We start from the raw sequence: 18,639 nt of genomic DNA, 5'->3' as shown, positions 1-18,639 counted from the left end.
TTCTTAGTTCAAAATTCTTTTCTGTTTTTTTTTCAAACTACAATACACATTCTATCACCAATATGAACCTTCACCGGTGGTAGAGCAGGTGAGGCCAAGAGAAGTACTCCTAAAAGAGTAGGTAATATAACCAGAAATATTTGCTGCTCGTAGTATGAAATTTTTGTGAATTGTCACTGGCATTCAATGCAGACAAGTGAAGACAGGAACTTAAATGCATGCATTTCACTTCACAAATCTTGGCTCCTTGCAAAATTGACAAAAAATAAATTCATGCACTCAAATATTTCTGGCTATTCAGTACACTCTCCACAGGGAGTGTAAAAAAACTATTGTGACATCATCAAATTTTTATATTCAAAAAGATCTTCAATGGGAGATTAACATTTCCATTGTGTTTTTGGACACCTGTTGTATTTGTGTGTGTGTGTGTGTGTGTGTGTGTGTGTCTGTCTGTCTGTCTGTCTGTCTGTCTGTCTGTCTGTCTGTCTGTCTGTCCAAACATACTCAATGTTACATGATGTATCTTACTGTACACCTCATGGCTTAAAATAAACATTACTTTTACATACCCTGACAGCTGTCATCTTCTTCTGAAGTATGGCCTGCCACTTATCAGCCACATCGTTGATTAGAGCTACCCCATCAATCGTCACTGTCGTCAAGTTTTCTTGTCTGTATAACTGCAAGGAAAAGTGAAACGAAGAAATTAATTGTCGCAACCTGAGAATGCTACTGCATGCTTACTCTCGTTTCATACAAGTGTTGGACAATGCATACAATATGATTCAATTTGTAGTAGCCATGCACTGCATACATCTCTAGCCATCTAATCAAAGAATTGGCTATTTCAGCCACAACTTGATTACAGAATTCCACCTCAACTATGATTTACACATATCAAGACCATGACAGTGATGTCCTAACTCTATAACAAATATCATAATTAGTGTAAAACCAGAAATATTTGTAGCATGAAATTTTCATGACTTGGAGCCAACGGCTTTTATTGCGAAATGAAATATCTGCCAACTGCCACTGTCATTCCAAGGAGGTTCGAGAAATGGAGTCACAACAGTCTTATTCGCTTTGATCCCATGCTCGAAGCCGCCACTCAAAAATATTTGAAGTATGTGTCAAATTGGATCTGCCGCTCAGATGCGAAGACAATTGACTCGTGTCTCATTGCATTTATAATCACCACCCACTTTTCAAGGAAGATATGTCTCTGCGATGGTAATTGATTTTCACTATCCCTACTTACAAACGATGGGCGGTAGACAATGGTAAAGGCACGGGGGTGCGCGAATAGAAATTGCTCAAATATTGCTGAAATAGATATCAAAATTACTTGAATGTACGTGATTGTACTCTAATCTGACATATTAATTTATAAAGAACTATACTTGAAGATGATATCATATAGTTTCACTTTGCGGAAATAAGGAGAAAAGTGATAAAACTGGCTTTCCATGACGGTAAAATTTCAAACACTTTCACAAAATACAGCTTAGATTTACACTTTTGCACATGTATATTTTCGAACAGAATTGACTTTTGTTTTATATGCTTTATCATTAGGTGAAATGTGCATTTGATATATAAACGAGCAGCATATACCGGATATTATGTTAGCATTAAAAACGAATCTTCAGATTGCTCAGAAAGATGGCAGCTTCAAGCATCGAACATCAAAGGTACAAATGCACCTGTGGAATTCTTTTGTCCATCCATAGAAAACTGACAGCTGATTGAATAATTATAGTCAGTTGTAACTCCATCTCTCGAACCTCCTTGGTCATTCAATGCATCTACATTGTAAGTGTAAGGACAAGCACTTTTGCATTAGAATGCATTTTGGTGCCCTTCACGTAATTTGTGATAATTTAATGAACATTAACATTTCTGGTTTTACAGTGCTTTGTTTCTACTGCAGTGTAATTCTTCACTGCACAGGGTTTTGGCAATGTCATGGTTCCAGAAGCAAACTGGGATGCACACACACAATGGGCAGGGCGGAGTCAGCTCAGTTCAATCGGAGATGGGTGCATTAAGCCTCATAGTAAAATTAAGTCAGGAGTTACAAGTTGAATGAAATATGTGTATTATCAACTACAAGTCAATTGCACAGACCAAGGGTACTATTTACAGTGATGCAACCTTTTAAACAACAATTAAATGTTGCAGTGTACAATGTATACGTGCGATGATTTATTCATTTTGCTGGACTACATATAGAATACCTGTTAAAATACTCAGCACTGGCCAAAAAGTCAAACTAAGAAGAACAGGTAGTACGTCTCTGCCCTATCACATTTATGCTTCAATAGGTCTCTCAGTACATACATGATAAATGCAAGTTATGTGAGATGACAATTTCATATCATCAGCAACATATGATTCATTATTCAGTATCATATTGAACAATGCAACTTTGCAAATCAGACTGGAGAATGCAGCAAAAACAGGTCTATTTTTAATAAATTTAAAATTGCACATACTCCTCTATCAATATTTGTGTAAGAAGGTGGGATACTGGTATAATGCTTCGTACTTCTGGTCACATACATGTATCTATACCAAATCATTTACAAATGTATATGATCAGTTAACTATGGTGTAAAATGTATCCTGCACTTAGAGCTCTGTGTTTTTTGACATGCCCATGCAACCTGAAATCACAAAGCTCCCATGTTCTGTACAGTGCAATCACATTCTAGCTGACATGTATTTTCACTCATATGCTTGGTTTATGCATGGCATAAGCCCAAACCTTGTATTTGTACAAATGTACCTCCAGCAAGGGAGCTTTTTATACATACTGGAGTATCCTGTATCTGCAGATATAGCCAGTTCTATGTGTACATGTGCAGAATACACATGGGACACACTGATATTGGTGCGTGTGAGGGTGTGTGTGTCTGTGTTAAACATGTATGTGTGTACAGTACACTGTATGTGTGTGTGTTGCCTCTCAGGGCACAGCACTGTGCGCTGCTGCTGCATGCATACATCCCTCGGCAAGACACAAATGTGTACAGCACGACATGCCCAGAAAATGACACTGCCCACTGGTGTGATACTGTACATTAGATTAGTTACATGTACGGTAGATATTGTGAGGTTTCATCTTTGGAAGATATCAATGTACCTACTTGTATCAATTCACATGTACCTTCGAAGCCATCAGAAAATCAATGTCTAGATGTAGGTATATATACAAATGTATTGATGTAGTCCATTTCAGGTGGCCTGCCCTATCGTACTAGTATAGTATCTCTGAGTTATATTTGCTTGAAGAATGATTACACTAATAAATCAAATGAATATCAAGAAATGTGCCTACAGGCTTTTAATGTAAAATTGCCATCTCTAAATGGCACAGAAATCAGACAGATTTTCAATAGTAGGCCTAGTGTTCATTCATTATTGCTGAATGGCTGAGGTAGAGAAAAATACAAATGCACGGCGCATTCTTTAAACACATAGTATTGTACTAATGTCAATGTATGAGCTAGCAAATCAAAGTTAATGAATATCAATTCTACCTGTCGAAATCTATAACATCAATACAGGCAATACATTACTTCCAATCAGGTAATGCCACAACATGTGAATACTACATTAACATTGACATGCACACACATAAATGTAGATTCACAGAGGAAGAGTTTTTCAAATAGGGCTTAATACAACTAAATATGTAATTGTACAGTGCATTTGTAACAACTTCTTACATTGTAGCTTAAAGGGATAGTACAGTTTAGGTTGAGACCTAATTTCAGGTTTCTAACATTTTTTTGTGAGATAATGAGAAACCTCTTTTGAAATATGAAATGTTTATGTAATGAAAATGGCTTTGAAATGGCTGAAATATCCAAAACAGAGCAATTCAAATAAAGTGTGGGACCCACCTTTTATTATGATTGCTTTGTTTTACTTTTTTTTAGGATGTTTCACTCATTCCAAACATGATTTCCATCAAATAAACTTTTAATTCCTCTTAAAATGGTATGATCTGTACTACTGTATACGGCGAATATTTCGCAAGATTTTATTTTCGCAAATTTTACGAGTCAGGTGCTCTTCGTGAAATTAAAGACACGCAAAAATATTGACTCTGATCCCGATGTGAATGTAACGTGTGCGTGTATTCTTCTCCGTTCAGTACAGGACTCCACGATCCAAAATTTAACCACTGGCGAAATTGTCAGGAATTCCCAATACACGAAAATTTAGACTAGCAAAATATATGGTGTATACAGTATTTCATTTAAGTGTTTTTTTTTTTGGTATCCTCGCAACACGTTAAAGCCCAGTTCTCATCTCCACCAATACTGTACCAACCCTTTAAATAGTGTACACTATTTTCATTATTATGAACTTCATTTTTCTTAATTTCCATTACCAAACAAAAGGAGTGAGCACAAAGCTAGAATTTAAAAAAAAAAACCAAACTATACACATGCTGTTTCATTTTCGCGAATTTCGCGAATCGCCTTTGAAGCGCGAAAATAACAACATGCGAAAATAATAGCGCATGAATAACTAAGTTCAGTTAGACCATGGTTAGACCCTCGCAACCGCGAAATTAACAACACGCGAAAATGTCCTCCAAGTAGCTATTGGCGAAAATATCTGTACACAAAAATTTCAGCTCGCACAGCATTAAGCTACACATTGTGAAATCAGAGTTTGAGACTACAATTGTATGATGAAAATTTAATGAAGTATCGGTACACGGATTCAGCTTTACATTTAATACCATGGTAACCCTTTTTAATAGTCACTTTATTAAATTCACATTTGGTCTGTGACAAGTGAAAAGGGAGCAAATATGACTGTGGGGTACGTCATCCATCAATCATCATCAATATTCCTTCCCACACACACACACTAGCCAATGTAAGAGAACACACATGCACAAATGGTGTACGTATTATGGACAGTGCCCTTTGAAACAAGCATTCTAAGCTAATTTGAGCAAAAGTTTAATCCCCTGTTTAAATGAGTAATACTACTTGGTATGTCAAGAGCCACCCTTATAACCCACTGAGGATGAGTCCCCGAGTATACTCGGGAAGGTGTCTATCATGGGAAATGCATGTTGTAGCAAAATCAGTCCATCCTCAACTGGTTCAAACACAGCTTTTTACAGCCTGAATCTTATTATTAGTCTGTGCAACTGTACATGGGCAACAAACCTTTTGTCAATGATTTCTCATGCATGAGATCACAAAGGCTAGAAATCTGTCTACAATAACTGCAAGCTTGAATAAAATACTGCACAGAGCTTTGACTACAAGTACTTCTACACTAACAAAGCCTATATCACACCTACATGGGGATAAGATCAACAACAACTGTACATGTACAAATGTACACTACATCCGCATAGTGTACGATGTATGGTATAGCACATTACCTGTCACAGCCTCACTGTCAGCTATCTAAACAAGGATTGTAACATTAAACAATCAATGGCATTAAAACTTTAAGTATTTGGAGTGTGCCAACACTGGTTTTAATGGTTTTTGATGCCATAGCATGTGGTAATGATACAGAGATGAGATATGGTTAATTCTGTTCGTGAAGACATTATGAGTGCTGGGCCCTGTTGCATGAAAAGGTTCAACCAAAGATAAGTCAGAAAATCAAACATAAGTCAGGTACTAACCAATCAGAATTGAGCATTCATAGACTTTACCGTGTTTGATTTTCTGACTTATTGATTTCAACTATCATGCTAGTGGGTCCTGGGAACTTACAGGGTAGCCGCAACTTGGGGCCGTTGTTTTGTTGTTGTTGTTGTTGCTGTTGCTGTTTTGCTTTTTTGTTTTGTTTTTGTTTTTTGCTTGTCAGCTGATAATACAGTTTGTACCTAGAAGTGGCACAAGAAATATAAACTGGGCCCTCCCCCCACTTCCAAAAATGTGGCGCCAGTTGTGCATATATAGTAACTACAATGTAGACCCAACAAAGTCGGCTTTCCTAATACTAAGACAGAAATAGGGAAGATTTTGGCAAATGGATAGAATACTCACCTCTTTAAGTGCATTGATTTGAGTAACATTGTCAAGGGCAGATGTAAGCTGTCTACTCAAAGCTTCTGTCCATAGTTCAACACTGTCATGTAAAGAGTAAACAAAAGTTGCATTGAAACTACAATGTATGAACATTGAACTTGTGATGTCCACATTATTGAGCAGCCCTAAGAATGCCCAGACGATTTACAATTTGCTTTTTTTTCATTAACTCACATCTGATACATTGTACACAAATCCCAGCACCTTATCAAAGCTATATAGTTATCATTTGTCAATCATTCACATTGAAATTAAAAGACAATTCTTCATATTTTTACACATCTAACCAATACCAAACATTGTAATGCTAAAGAAATACTAAGGACACTATCTTATTAATGTTAAATTATGCACACTATGAAGTAAATATTTTGTAATTCTGTCAATAGTTAAATATTTCACACAATTCACTCATACAATTTTGGTCTTGTATATAGATTAACCATAAAAATCCATATGTGTAGATGCTGAATTTAAAAAAAAAATGAAAATACAAATTATTTTCAATAGCAGGAACTTCATATGTTGAAAATAAGAGTATGACAAGATAGAAAAATTGAAAATGGAGAGAGTGCACATATGTTGTTTGAAAAAAAAAGAATAATTCAAACGGAAAATGGAAATTTACATGACTTATTTTCTAAATCCATTTCCCATCTTAGTGGCTGCATGCATACCGGTACATACATGTGTATCTATATGCTTACCGACTTAAGTATGACATACAAATTGCATGCCCTCTTTTTCATAATTAATAATTTTTAAATAGAATAAAAAAGACATTGTTTTATTACAATTTGTGTATCATTTACAAACCACATTTACACAGGTACAACGTGAATATGAAGTTAACAAAAGACACACACACACCCAAAAAAAATTATATTCGAGAGCTGGAGCAAATTTCTTCTGGGCTTGCTATTTACAGTACACATCCAAAGGACATTTACCCACTTGACCAAGAGTCAGCTTTTGAAAGTACAGCCTGTAACATTTTTAATATTGTTCTTGGTCATGCAGTATAATATTGTGATGATAACAGTTTGCTACCATAAATTGAACTCTACATCAATTTTCTATGACAACAAGAATTGCAATATATGGTATATTGGACATGAAGTATTGACCATTTCTCTTTATTTTTGTATTAGTCTGGGTATGTCTTTATTCATTTTATGATTCAAACAAATAATAATAAAGTTCTATCTTAGATTACAATATAAAAAATGCACTTTATGAATAAAAAGGTAGTAAAAAATATAATAAATAAAAAATAGAAATAAATGTACGGGGATAGACAGTACATTGCATACAGCAGCAAAAACTCAACATATGAGATCTGACCATCTCAGACAGTAATAGTGTAGTACTGTCACAGTACTACACTATTCTGAGTGAGCAATAAGTAAATCTATGGAGAAAATATTCTCATAGATGTAACATTACTGACTCATAAAAAGAAATGAGTTAACAGTGTATATAGGATTCACACAGCAGCAAAGGAAAAATCCCTATGTTAAATAGGTCTAGCCAGTGTTATGCCCGGCTGACCCCGGAGAGACGAACGGAATACTCACCTGGCCAGTGGTGGAACCTTTTCGTCGTCGGAATCCTGTCCGTTTGCGATGTCACAGGCAAAGCCCGACAGCACGACTGCCAAAACAAACGTCCGATACTCGACAGCGGGCCTCATGTTCAGTTTGGCACCATGCACAACGAACGATTATATTCGGGATTTCAACTATAAATCACGTATGACGGGGGTGGAAAACGGCAGTCGTTGAAAAACAATGAAAGTGACCGAAGGATGGGGATATGTACTAGCTAGCGCAGTTTATTGCCATAGAAAACCTACAGACCGGGCGGAGGGGGCAGGCACGACGGTCCGATAATACATGTACTGACTGAGTATGCAGACACTCGGCCAAAAGGTGTATGGTGTTGCCGACGATGGAGATGACATGTGTGTGTATGCGAGTTTACGATGTGTGTGTATAGTGTACTAGGGTATGTCGGTTGCCTGTACTGTATTATGCGTGCTGCGATGGAGGCACTTTCTACCTGCTACTGTGCATTTTGCTGCACCTGTCCACCGAAACGATCGGGTTAGTGGATCCAGCTGGCGCATATCTCCTTTGCATTTACCGGTAGTAGGCCTTATGCTGTGGACAGCCTACATGCTCCACCTGAAAAGAGGCGCCAACAAGACGGCGCCATTCGTTCGCTTTGCTGGTGGTAGCTCTTCGGTTTTCAGGAAAGCTGCTGGTAACCATTACTGGAGTGTAAATTTGTACACGAATTGGATGTAGTCATGGATGTAATAAAGATATCAGAGAAAACTTAGCCCTTTATCGTAACTTTGAAGTGCCGCGCTTACATTTGTCTATGAATAGATAATATGTCTAGGTGTCCATAACTTTAGTGCACTAGAAATTACTTTGAATGGTGTAACAATACCTATGGTTGAGTACACCAAGTCATTGTGGAGTAATGTAGACTCAAAGTTGAGTTAAAAGTATGATATCTCATGATTAAGAGAAGTTTAACGAAATTAAAGGTATCAAAAGGCATAGGAATTATTTGTAGACTCTGGAACATAATTGTTCAAAATGCATTGCGAATGTTGTATTGTACACTCATCCTCCCCTACCTCCTTGGTACTAGTATATATCTCTTACTGCAATTGGTATGGGCAAATATATGTGCCAGTCGCACCAAAAAACAAACAAACAAACAAACAACTAAAAACAAACAATTTATCTTCAAAATAAATTACAAAAAGTAATGTTCTATTCATAGTTGGTGCATCCCCCATACCCCATGCTGAACAATACTACTGTATCATAACATGAGGCTGATAATAGATATCAGTTTATGACATACTTTTTTTTTTCAACAAGTTGTTTTTGTGTACGAAAGTATGAATAAAATCATACCATCTTGCTTTAAAGCTAGTTCCCCCCCCCCCCCAAAAAAAAATGATGTTTCCAAGATTGCGGCACACTTGTCTGTACATCTTGCAAATCATAGAACAATGCCATACCAATTTGTTTTACTGGACCTAAACTGTAGAACTCACTACCCCCACACATGTTTAAGTCTTTTCTAAAGTACATTTTAGAAATACCTGTTCAAATGCACTGTAAAATGTAAGATTTGCCAGATTATTGTTGATCCAGGGTAGGAAAAAAAAATACATGCATACAATATTTTTTCAACGATTTTAGGGGAAGTCTGTGAACATGTACTTTAATTGCATATTTTTTTCTTCGTTTCAATTCTTCTTTTTGTGCATGTATGTATTATATAGGCCTAGCTATGTTATTAACACTGACAAATGACTGATAATTATATTGGGGCATCCCAACACAATTTACATGTTTGTGTAATTTCTCGGGATATGTCATTATCAGATCACTGATCATGTAAATGTATCCCTGTATTTGTGATTGATCTGACAGGAAGTAATTTAGCTGAAACACTCATACCGAATGAATATCAGACATGGAACACGTGCAGATTAACATGAGACATTAGGATGGGAATGTACTTCGTAATTCAATGCAACATTATTGTAGGGATGTGTTTGGCACAATAGGACCTATTGTTTTTATGAATCATGGGTTATGAAATAATACTAATACCAATGTACGTGTACCTCTATACTGATCAGAGTTGTATCCCCGAGCCTGATTCTGTTGCGGAATTAGCTGAACACACGAGCAAATGTTTTCTCTATCCGAACCTGCATTTCATTCAGAAGGCTTGAACTTGGACCAAAACTCGTGACGGTTTGGTATTTTTTTAGTTTGTGTGTGCTCATATTTCTTTCATGTAGTCATACATCAACTCGTTCTGTATAGGGACTTCAGCTACTTCGTAAATCGCTTTGAGAATATAAACACACATTACGCACACATTACCTTTATGCACACACAAACTCATTAATCCCAAGGTCTTGTCAGGGGGGTTTAGTGTTTCTCTTATTGGGTGTGTGTGCGGGGGGGGGGGGGGGATGCGAGCATACTGCTCTTAGTTAATTTGATCTATGAGGGCCAATACTCTCCTACACATTTTTGTTCTTTTTCTTTCGATATCATTCGTGAATATGTTCTGATATATTCAAGAAACTTATTTATACACAACTTTCTACACATTTTCGTGCCATATCGATTTCTTTTCGTTGCTATACCTTCAACTTGAATGTTTTGATATATAGAAAATGAATGTACAAATACATGTAATGATATCTCATGTCAAGGTACACACTGAATCATTTTACAATCATTCTACTTAAATCTTCAAGTACTTAGTAAACAAATATACCAAATTTAAAACTTACAAAGCATGATATCTCCAGTCAAAGAGTACTTAAGATACATGTTCATGAAATCTTTCTCATAAAAATCCCCAATTTTCCATCCCTTACTACAAAAGCAAAAGTCTTTCTTTCATTTGAGTAATCATTAATTGATCAATCAACCTCCCCTTTTATGTTAGCCCCACCCTAACCTAACATTCCAAGTTTTAGTCCCCTTAACCTGTCCATTTCCCTATAATCCTACCCTTTATTCCGTTATAGACCTGTTCTTGGAACTGACATTTACTTTGTTCTGCAGTTGCAGTTTCTGATACGTATACCTTGTCAGGTTTATTCCCTATATTCTTTTGTGACCAATCGGTGGCGTTGATCACACTTAGTGACATTTCTGACTTGTCTTATACTTATATCATTTGTTTGCTACAGGCAAGATTGTTGCATACCATATATTTTATTTTTCGCGCCTATTTTGTCCAATTGCAAGGATTTCTCTTTCTCTCTCTCCCTCCCTCTCTCTCTCTCTCTCCCTCTCTCTCTCTCTCCTTTTGTCTTGATACCATGCAGGCTGTACAATTAGTATATCCACTGTAATATGGCAATTATTATTACTATTGTCTGTATAGTTCAAAATTAATACCCTTATGTATAGTAAGTCACTAAATTGAGTGAAGCATGCAAGGGATTTGTCTTCTTCTTTTCTTTTCTTATATTCATAGGCTTATTTTTCACACACATGCTCACCTGTCTCTACATACTGCAGAGTCAGAGTCACAAGACAATTATTCTGTCATTATTCTATAATCATGTTGACTCTTCCTGTGTTACCGTATAAGTGTATAAAAAATGTATGTATATATGATATATATACATGTATATGTATATATATATATATATATATTATATTATATTTCTTCCTTCTTCGTGGAGCCAATACGTGAATTCTCAACATGTTTGGATATATATATATATATATATATATATATATATGTGTGTGTGTGTGTGTGTGTGTGCGTGCGTATGTGTGTATTTGTGTGTGTACATAAATATGTGATGTGGGCTTTCTTTCTCTGTTCTCTCATCTCTCTTCCTTTCAGAGTCTGCGCCTTCGTAGTCGTTGTCTAAGCACTGTCCACTCCTCAGGCCATTTCATGCGTATGATTAGTTTTTGATAAATAATGTCCAATTTAATTGATTTTCTATGTTTTCAATTAAGTATAATGATTATGTATATACATATATATATATATATATATATATACATTACAAGACACTGTGTCTTTTCTAGAAACTCAGAAAAAAGATTGCACTTTGTTTGAAGATGTTGCGGTAAATGAATAATTAGCAATCATCTACTCAACGTAATTAAAACTTTGATTATAATGATCCAGTTCAAAGTTCGACTTACAATCACAAAATATTAGACAAAGTTAAGCCCAGTTAAACAGACAGCGAAGCGAATTGTATCATTTCTTTCATGTTCATATATGAATAATAGAATTATGATTTAAAATGACCATATGTAAATATTATAATGATATAAGTAGGGGCCTATTATGTGACAATTACAGTCCTTAAATCGGACTCACTGAAACTTTGTCGTCTGTTAATGATTTTCGCTTATTTGATCTCTCTATTTGATCTCTCTGGTTATAATTTTTGAGCTTTCGTATGGTTTCGTCATTACTACATTGTGTCCTATTTCCCATTGCAAAACAAATTCACTTTTTTTTTTCCCTGGAACCCGTGTTTACAAGCTTTGCTTTTGCGGTTCCTTCATATTTCACATGTTATAGGGAATTGTCTTTTATGTACATAATATGATTATGCTGACACACTTTCCAGTCATGACCCACTTTGTATCATAATTGTATCTTGGTTGTTTGTATTTTTATTTATTTATTTTTATTTTTTTGCTTGGATATATGTATAGATCTCAAGTGAAATATGGAAACAAACGTGCTGGAACTGTTTACTGTGTCTCGAGTATAACACCAGTACAGTTTCAGTAATTCAATTCAATTCAATTCAATTTGAGGTAAAGAATTAATAAGCAAGATAAACTAGGCCGAGGAATCAGAGTGTAGCATGATCATGTAATTCATGATCAATTGTGTCGTACGGATAACACCGCTGAATCACTTTTTATTGAACTGGTGATTCCAAATAATAGAAATATTGTGATTGGCATTTGTGTTAGACTCCCCAAAAGTCAAATATTCATGACGTTTTACTTTATGCGAATAACTTGGTACTATCATTATTTTATACTAATGATTAAAGACAATTTTGATTATATTTCGTATGTTTGTTTGTTGTTTTATATACATCTGCTTTTTTTCCCCTTTCATTTCTAATCCCACTCGTGTTATAGTAAAAAATTTGTCACCCTCTCTAAAATAGTATATTTTCCAGTAATTTCCTCCCCCTTCCCGAATCTGGCATTATACTTTTTGACATATAAATTGAACATTATCTTATATTCACATTTACGCCATGTACTGAAACTCAGGTTTAAAAAAAAAAAGAGTTTGTGTCATTTGATAAGACGTAAAATTACATCAGAAGATTTGCAGTGTTTAAACATTGCTTGCACAAAACGAACGGGTCCATTACAATGAGGCTTCAAATGTTCCAATGTTCAAATGAGGCTTCATTTGAAATTTATTGGCACGTGGAATCAAAGTTGCATACTCATCTTCCCATGCGAAACAGGAAAAAACAATTGCCAAAGAAATCTTTCCTGCCCCAGTATCTATCGCCTCCTCAAATGCCAAATTCTTGCCCATGATGGCAACCCGAAGCACAAAAGCACTTGTGAAAGACAATGAAATTCTTTCCGTGATAAAGGCGGCTGTAATGGAGGCGGTGGAAGTAAAGCTGAATGAGGTGTTCACTCGCCTGGAACAGCAGGAGGGTAAAGTGCTGGACCTGGAACACAAGATAGACAGGTGTGAAAAGGTAATTGAGGATCTGAAAAAAGAAAATGAATCGCACAGACAAGAGTCAGCTTCTCTCAAAAGGAAACTGGATGAACAAGAACAATACTCCAGACGTAACTGTGTGAGATTTTTCGGCATTCCAGAAGCAGAGGGTAAACCCGAAGATACCGACGAGACCATCATGCGCGTTGCTCGGGAGACAATGGGTGTTGACCTTCCCCCATCTGCCATAGACAGAAGTCACCGTATCCGGCGGATGAATCCCCCTCCTGAAGGTGCTGCCAAGAAAGCAAGACCGATCATTGTCAAACTTACGTCATACAAGTACCGCCAACTTCTGTTCAGCAACAAAAGAAAGCTCAAGGAAGCCAGAGGGAAAAACAAGGGCATTAGCCTGAATAAGGATCTCACCGATGCAAGGAGGGCTCTTCTCTGGGAAGCATTTCACCACATGAAGACGCCGAACAGCAAGATACAGCACGCGTGGGCCATGGATGGGCGGGTGTATGTTGCGTTGAACTCTCCAGGAGGTCATTCCACAAAGAAAGTGATCCATTCCAGAAGAGACCTAGATATGTTGTAAAACCGGAAAAACAACTACGTTAATCTTGCATTCTCAAAATTATCCTATTTACAACTTTTGATGAAAAACAGCGAAATCTCCAGGTGCAACAGATTGTCTTTTTTCATTCTCTCTAAAGTATTTTCATATGTTTTGAATAATTGTGCTTAATCAGTTATCTTTAGGTGTGTGTGTGCGTGTGTGGGTGTGTTGAACGTAATTTTAAGCGTGTATTGTGTATGTGTGTTATAATGGTGCCTGACAAGAAATCACTCTTACAATCTCTGAAACAATATGATATGAAAGCAGTATCTCCTCCAGATGACAGCAATGATGAAGACTTTGAACCCTCGCATGCCTTTTATACTCCTGATGAATTTAACAAAAATAGAATTATGTCTGAAAAATCATTTTCTTGCCTGCATGTGAATTGTAGAAGCATGAATAAAAATTTTGATAATATGGTGTCATTACTTAATGTTCTTGATATACAATTTTCAATCATAGGTATTTCTGAAACGTGGTTAAGATCTAAAGATTCATATTTTGATATAAATGGTTATAATTTTGAGTGTAATGCCATAGAGAAAATAGGAGGGGTGGAGGAGTTGCATTATATGTAATCAACAAATTAGATTTTAAGTGTAGATATGATTTAAATGTGAATGTTCCATGTTTTGAGTCTATATTTATCGAGATAAAAATTTTTGATAAGAATATCGTTGTTGGTGCTGTATATCGCCCACCAGATCAATGTGTGAAATCTTTTACTGAAATTTTGAATGAAATTTTGATGACTGTAAATAAAGAAAATAAGTTAATTTATTTATTAGGAGATTTTAACATTAACTTATTGAGTATTTCTGTTTGCCAAAAAGCAGATGATTTTTTAGATGTTTGTATGGTAAATTGCACATACCCACTTATTCATAGCCCAACTCGCATGGCAAATAGTACAGCCTCTTTACTGAACAACATACTTACTAATGACTTAGAGGATATGTTTACTGGTATATTATTGGCAGATATAAGTGATCATTTTCCAATATTTTCCTTTTCTCATCTAGAGTTAGATTTTCCTAATTCCAATATATAAGCATGTAATAAATGATGATAATGTTTGTCAATTTGTGAAAGAGGTAAATGTTGCAAATTGGAATGTAAATGTTAGTGATGTGATGTTAATGTAGCCTATGATGAATTTTTGAAGAAATTTCAGTACATTTATAATTTGTGTTTTCCTTTGAAAAAGATTGGTGAGAAAAAGTTCAGAAACAAGCCATGGTTTGATCAGGATTTAAGAAAGTTATGTCATAAAAAGTATATTATGTATAAACGATATTTGAGAAAACGTACTCAAGAGAGATATGACAAATATAAAATATTACGAAATTATGTGACTCAAGAAATTAAAAATGCAAGAAGATTTTATTTTAAAAAGAAATTTGAAAAGGCCTCTGGCAATATCAGAAGCACATGGAAGATAATAAATGGCATTATTGGTTCTGGAGTTAAGAAGAATGTGCTACCCGCGACTGTCCATTGGAATGATAAAGATGTTACTGGGAAATGTGCAATAAGTAATGCATATAATGAATATTTTATCAATATTGGAGAAAAGTGTGGCAGGGCAACGTGATGATATAGAATACGACAAATGTATGCAATATGTTCATAAAAACCCATCAAGTGCCCTTTTCTTGCCATGCTCTCCAAAAGAGATCATTGAGATTGTGTGTAAATTAAAAGATAAGAGTCCTGGTTTTGATAATATTGATGTAGCTATTGTAAAGAAAGTTATTCATATTTTGTGTATCCCAATATGTGCAATAATGAACTTATCATTTACTGCAGGTACTGTACCTGATCAAATGAAAATTGCGAAAGTTATCCCTATTTTTAAAGGCGGAGATAAAGAACAGATATCGAATTACCGTCCCGTCTCTATTTTACTGTTGTTTTCAAAAATTTTAGAAAAGTGTGTATACACACGCATCGTAAAATTTCTGGATAAGTGCAATATCATAACAAATAGTCAGTATTGTTTTAGGTCAGGTCACTCAACATCCTCTGCCATTATTGAATTTGTTCATAGAGTTGTAAATGTTTTTGATAATAGAGATGTAATGATAGGGTTATTTTTAGATTTAAGTAAGGCATTTGATACTCTGAATCATGATATTTTGTTGCATAAGCTTTATTTGTATGGAATTCGTGGAGTAGTATTTAAATGATTTGTAAGTTATTTAAGTAATCGTAAGCAGTTTGTGATTTCTGAAGCTGTAGAATCAAAGATGATGTCAGTAAGATGTGGCGTGCCCCAGGGATCCATTTTGGGCCCACTCCTTTTTTTTTTTTTTTTTTTTTTTTTGCTTTACATTAATGACATAGTCAATGTTTCTAATAAATTACAAATGATATTATTTGCGGATGACACGAGTGTGTTTATGTCCGACAATGATCCCCATGTACTTCAAAGTAATTTCAATAAGGAATTTAGTAAACTTGTTGATTGGTTTGATTATAATAGGCTAATGATTAATGTTAATAAAACAAATTATATAATGTTTACCAATAAAAAGATTAATGTATGTGATATACATATTAAACTTAAAGAAGTTATAATAAAACAAGTTAATTCTATTAAATTTCTTGATGTCATACTTGACAATAAGTTGAACTGGAATGAGCACACTCGAGTCATCTGCAACAAATTAGCCAAAAATGTTGGAGTATTTACCAGATTGAAATTCTTACCTAAAAATATTTTGATTATTCTGTATAATACCTTAATTCTCCCGCATTTGAATTATTGTTCGGTAATATGGGCCAATTCCAGTATGTCAAATGTAAATAGAATATCATTGCTTCAATAGAAACTTATTCGTTTGATAAATCACAGTGATTATTATGCCCATACTACTCCAATATTTTACCAACTGAAACTTTTGAGGTTTCAATATATTTACATTTATCAGTGTGCAATATTTATGTATTCATGTTTTAACAATATGATTCCTAAAAGTTTATTAGATTATTTTAAGTTATATATCAACATGAGAAATGTTAACGTATATACTGTTCCTTTTGCCAGAACCTTGCCGTCTCAAAAATCGATATTTGTCAATGGACCTAAGATATGGAACGGAATTCCTCCTGATATTCGAGGCAGCACATCATTACGATAATTCCAAAGGAGATACAAATTATACCTTCTAAGTCAATACACTGAATTTTCTGATTGTTAGGCCATTTGTGTGTAGGTGTGCGTATGTGTGTGTGTGTGTGTGTGTGTTTCTGATAGATGTGTACAATCATATTTTAATTTGCTGAAATTGAGACGTTTTATATTTATCAAAGATATTTTCCATGACATGATTTATTATAATATATGTGTATATCTTTTTTCTGGAGACGGGCTTAAATATAAGCCTGTGCCTTTATGCTTGTCTCCAAACACTATCCAATCATTTTGTTTTGTTATACTTCTTATGAATGTTGTTGTAATGATAATGCTTTTGTGTAGTCTAATTGATTGTAATGCTGTATGTTTCTGTTATATGTTAATTTTTTTATGGAAGTGTTGAATAAACCTGAAACCTGAAACCTGAAACCTGAAATCTAAAAATCACCATGGATTTCAAATTCTCTTTTACGATCAATCAACAGGAAAATGTGTGTTTTACAATATATATATGTATATATATATATATATATATATATATATATATATACCCTAGTGAAAAAATAATGAAGTAAGTCCAGCTATACTTTTTATAAGTACACGCTTACAAATATTTTGAAAATGAATGAGAGAAATTATTTCACTAATCTAATAAGCTTATAAAAACAATGATTAAAACAAACACCGAATATTTCTACAAACAAACAAATTGTAATATTCAAAAAAAATTGATGGAGTAATATTGAGGGTGAACACCCTTCTCGAATACCACAGATTTTTTAATGATTCTCTTTTTTAGGCATCAATCTTGCTCAGAATTTACTACCCTCTAATAAGCAATTTCATGAATTTCTATAACAGACCTGCACCAAACCCGAACACCTTATATTTTAGTCTTACGTATAAGAAAGAGATTGTAGATATTGTTTCAAGTTTATCAGATAAAGAGAGACCTGGTTCTGATGGTGTTGGAAATTAATTATTTGTTGAAAATATGCTTGCTTGTACTTTAGGCCCTTTTGCATTCATAATCGATATGTCATGAATGTTTGATGTGGTGCCCACTATCATGAAGATTGTGAAAGTTGTCCCAATTTACAAAGAAAAGGAGATCTGTACGTTGTTATAGACCCCAATTTCAGTGTTAAGTGGTTTTTCCAAAACTTTAGAAAAAGTAACATATTTCCAAACAGTATAATTTTGTCTTTTAAATCGTTGTATTTCTCTGTATATTTTCAGTTTGGATTTCGACGAAACTTTAATACTCATGTTTTATATTAATTGAATCACAGAAAAGTTAACCTGCCACCTTATTAGAAAATTGTTCGCATACCATTGGTATATTCCTGTACCTATCCAAGGCCTTTGACAGAATCAACCGTGAAATATTACTCTATAACATACACCATTACGGCTTCCGCGAAAAGGCCTTCGAGTGTTTCAGTATAATTATAGTTACATAACAGTCAACAGTTTGCTTCTATTACACTAATGTATCTACGATGCGTGACATTGGTTGTGATGTTCTCCAAAGTAGTTTGTTAGGC

The 18,639-nt window shown here is 34.8% G+C and overlaps 1 protein-coding gene across 4 annotated transcripts in view; it reads right to left on the bottom strand.

Annotated features, from left to right (window-relative positions):
- Positions 1 to 8,058, bottom strand: part of LOC139729161 (voltage-dependent calcium channel subunit alpha-2/delta-1-like) — a 106,490-nt gene extending 98,432 nt beyond the window's left edge. For all 4 annotated transcript variants that reach the window (XM_071640089.1, XM_071640090.1, XM_071640091.1 and 1 more), the window contains exons 1-3: positions 7,664 to 8,058; positions 6,045 to 6,126; positions 573 to 683 (exon numbers count right to left, since the gene is read on the bottom strand). In XM_071640089.1, the coding sequence (XP_071496190.1) occupies positions 573 to 683; positions 6,045 to 6,126; positions 7,664 to 7,779 (309 nt within the window). In that variant the 5' untranslated portion in view covers positions 7,780 to 8,058. The remainder of the gene's footprint in view (positions 1 to 572; positions 684 to 6,044; positions 6,127 to 7,663) is intronic.
- Between the last annotated feature and the right edge of the window lie 10,581 nt (positions 8,059 to 18,639).

Source organism: Diadema antillarum, unplaced genomic scaffold (assembly GCF_040938485.1).
Source record: "Diadema antillarum isolate AM-2024a unplaced genomic scaffold, OU_Dant_1.0 seq00000221_RagTag, whole genome shotgun sequence".
In the NCBI taxonomy this organism is placed as follows: Eukaryota; Metazoa; Echinodermata; class Echinoidea; order Diadematoida; family Diadematidae; genus Diadema; species Diadema antillarum.
Note: the sequence above shows the minus strand (reverse complement) of the source record. Positions and strands in the feature narration are given on the sequence as shown.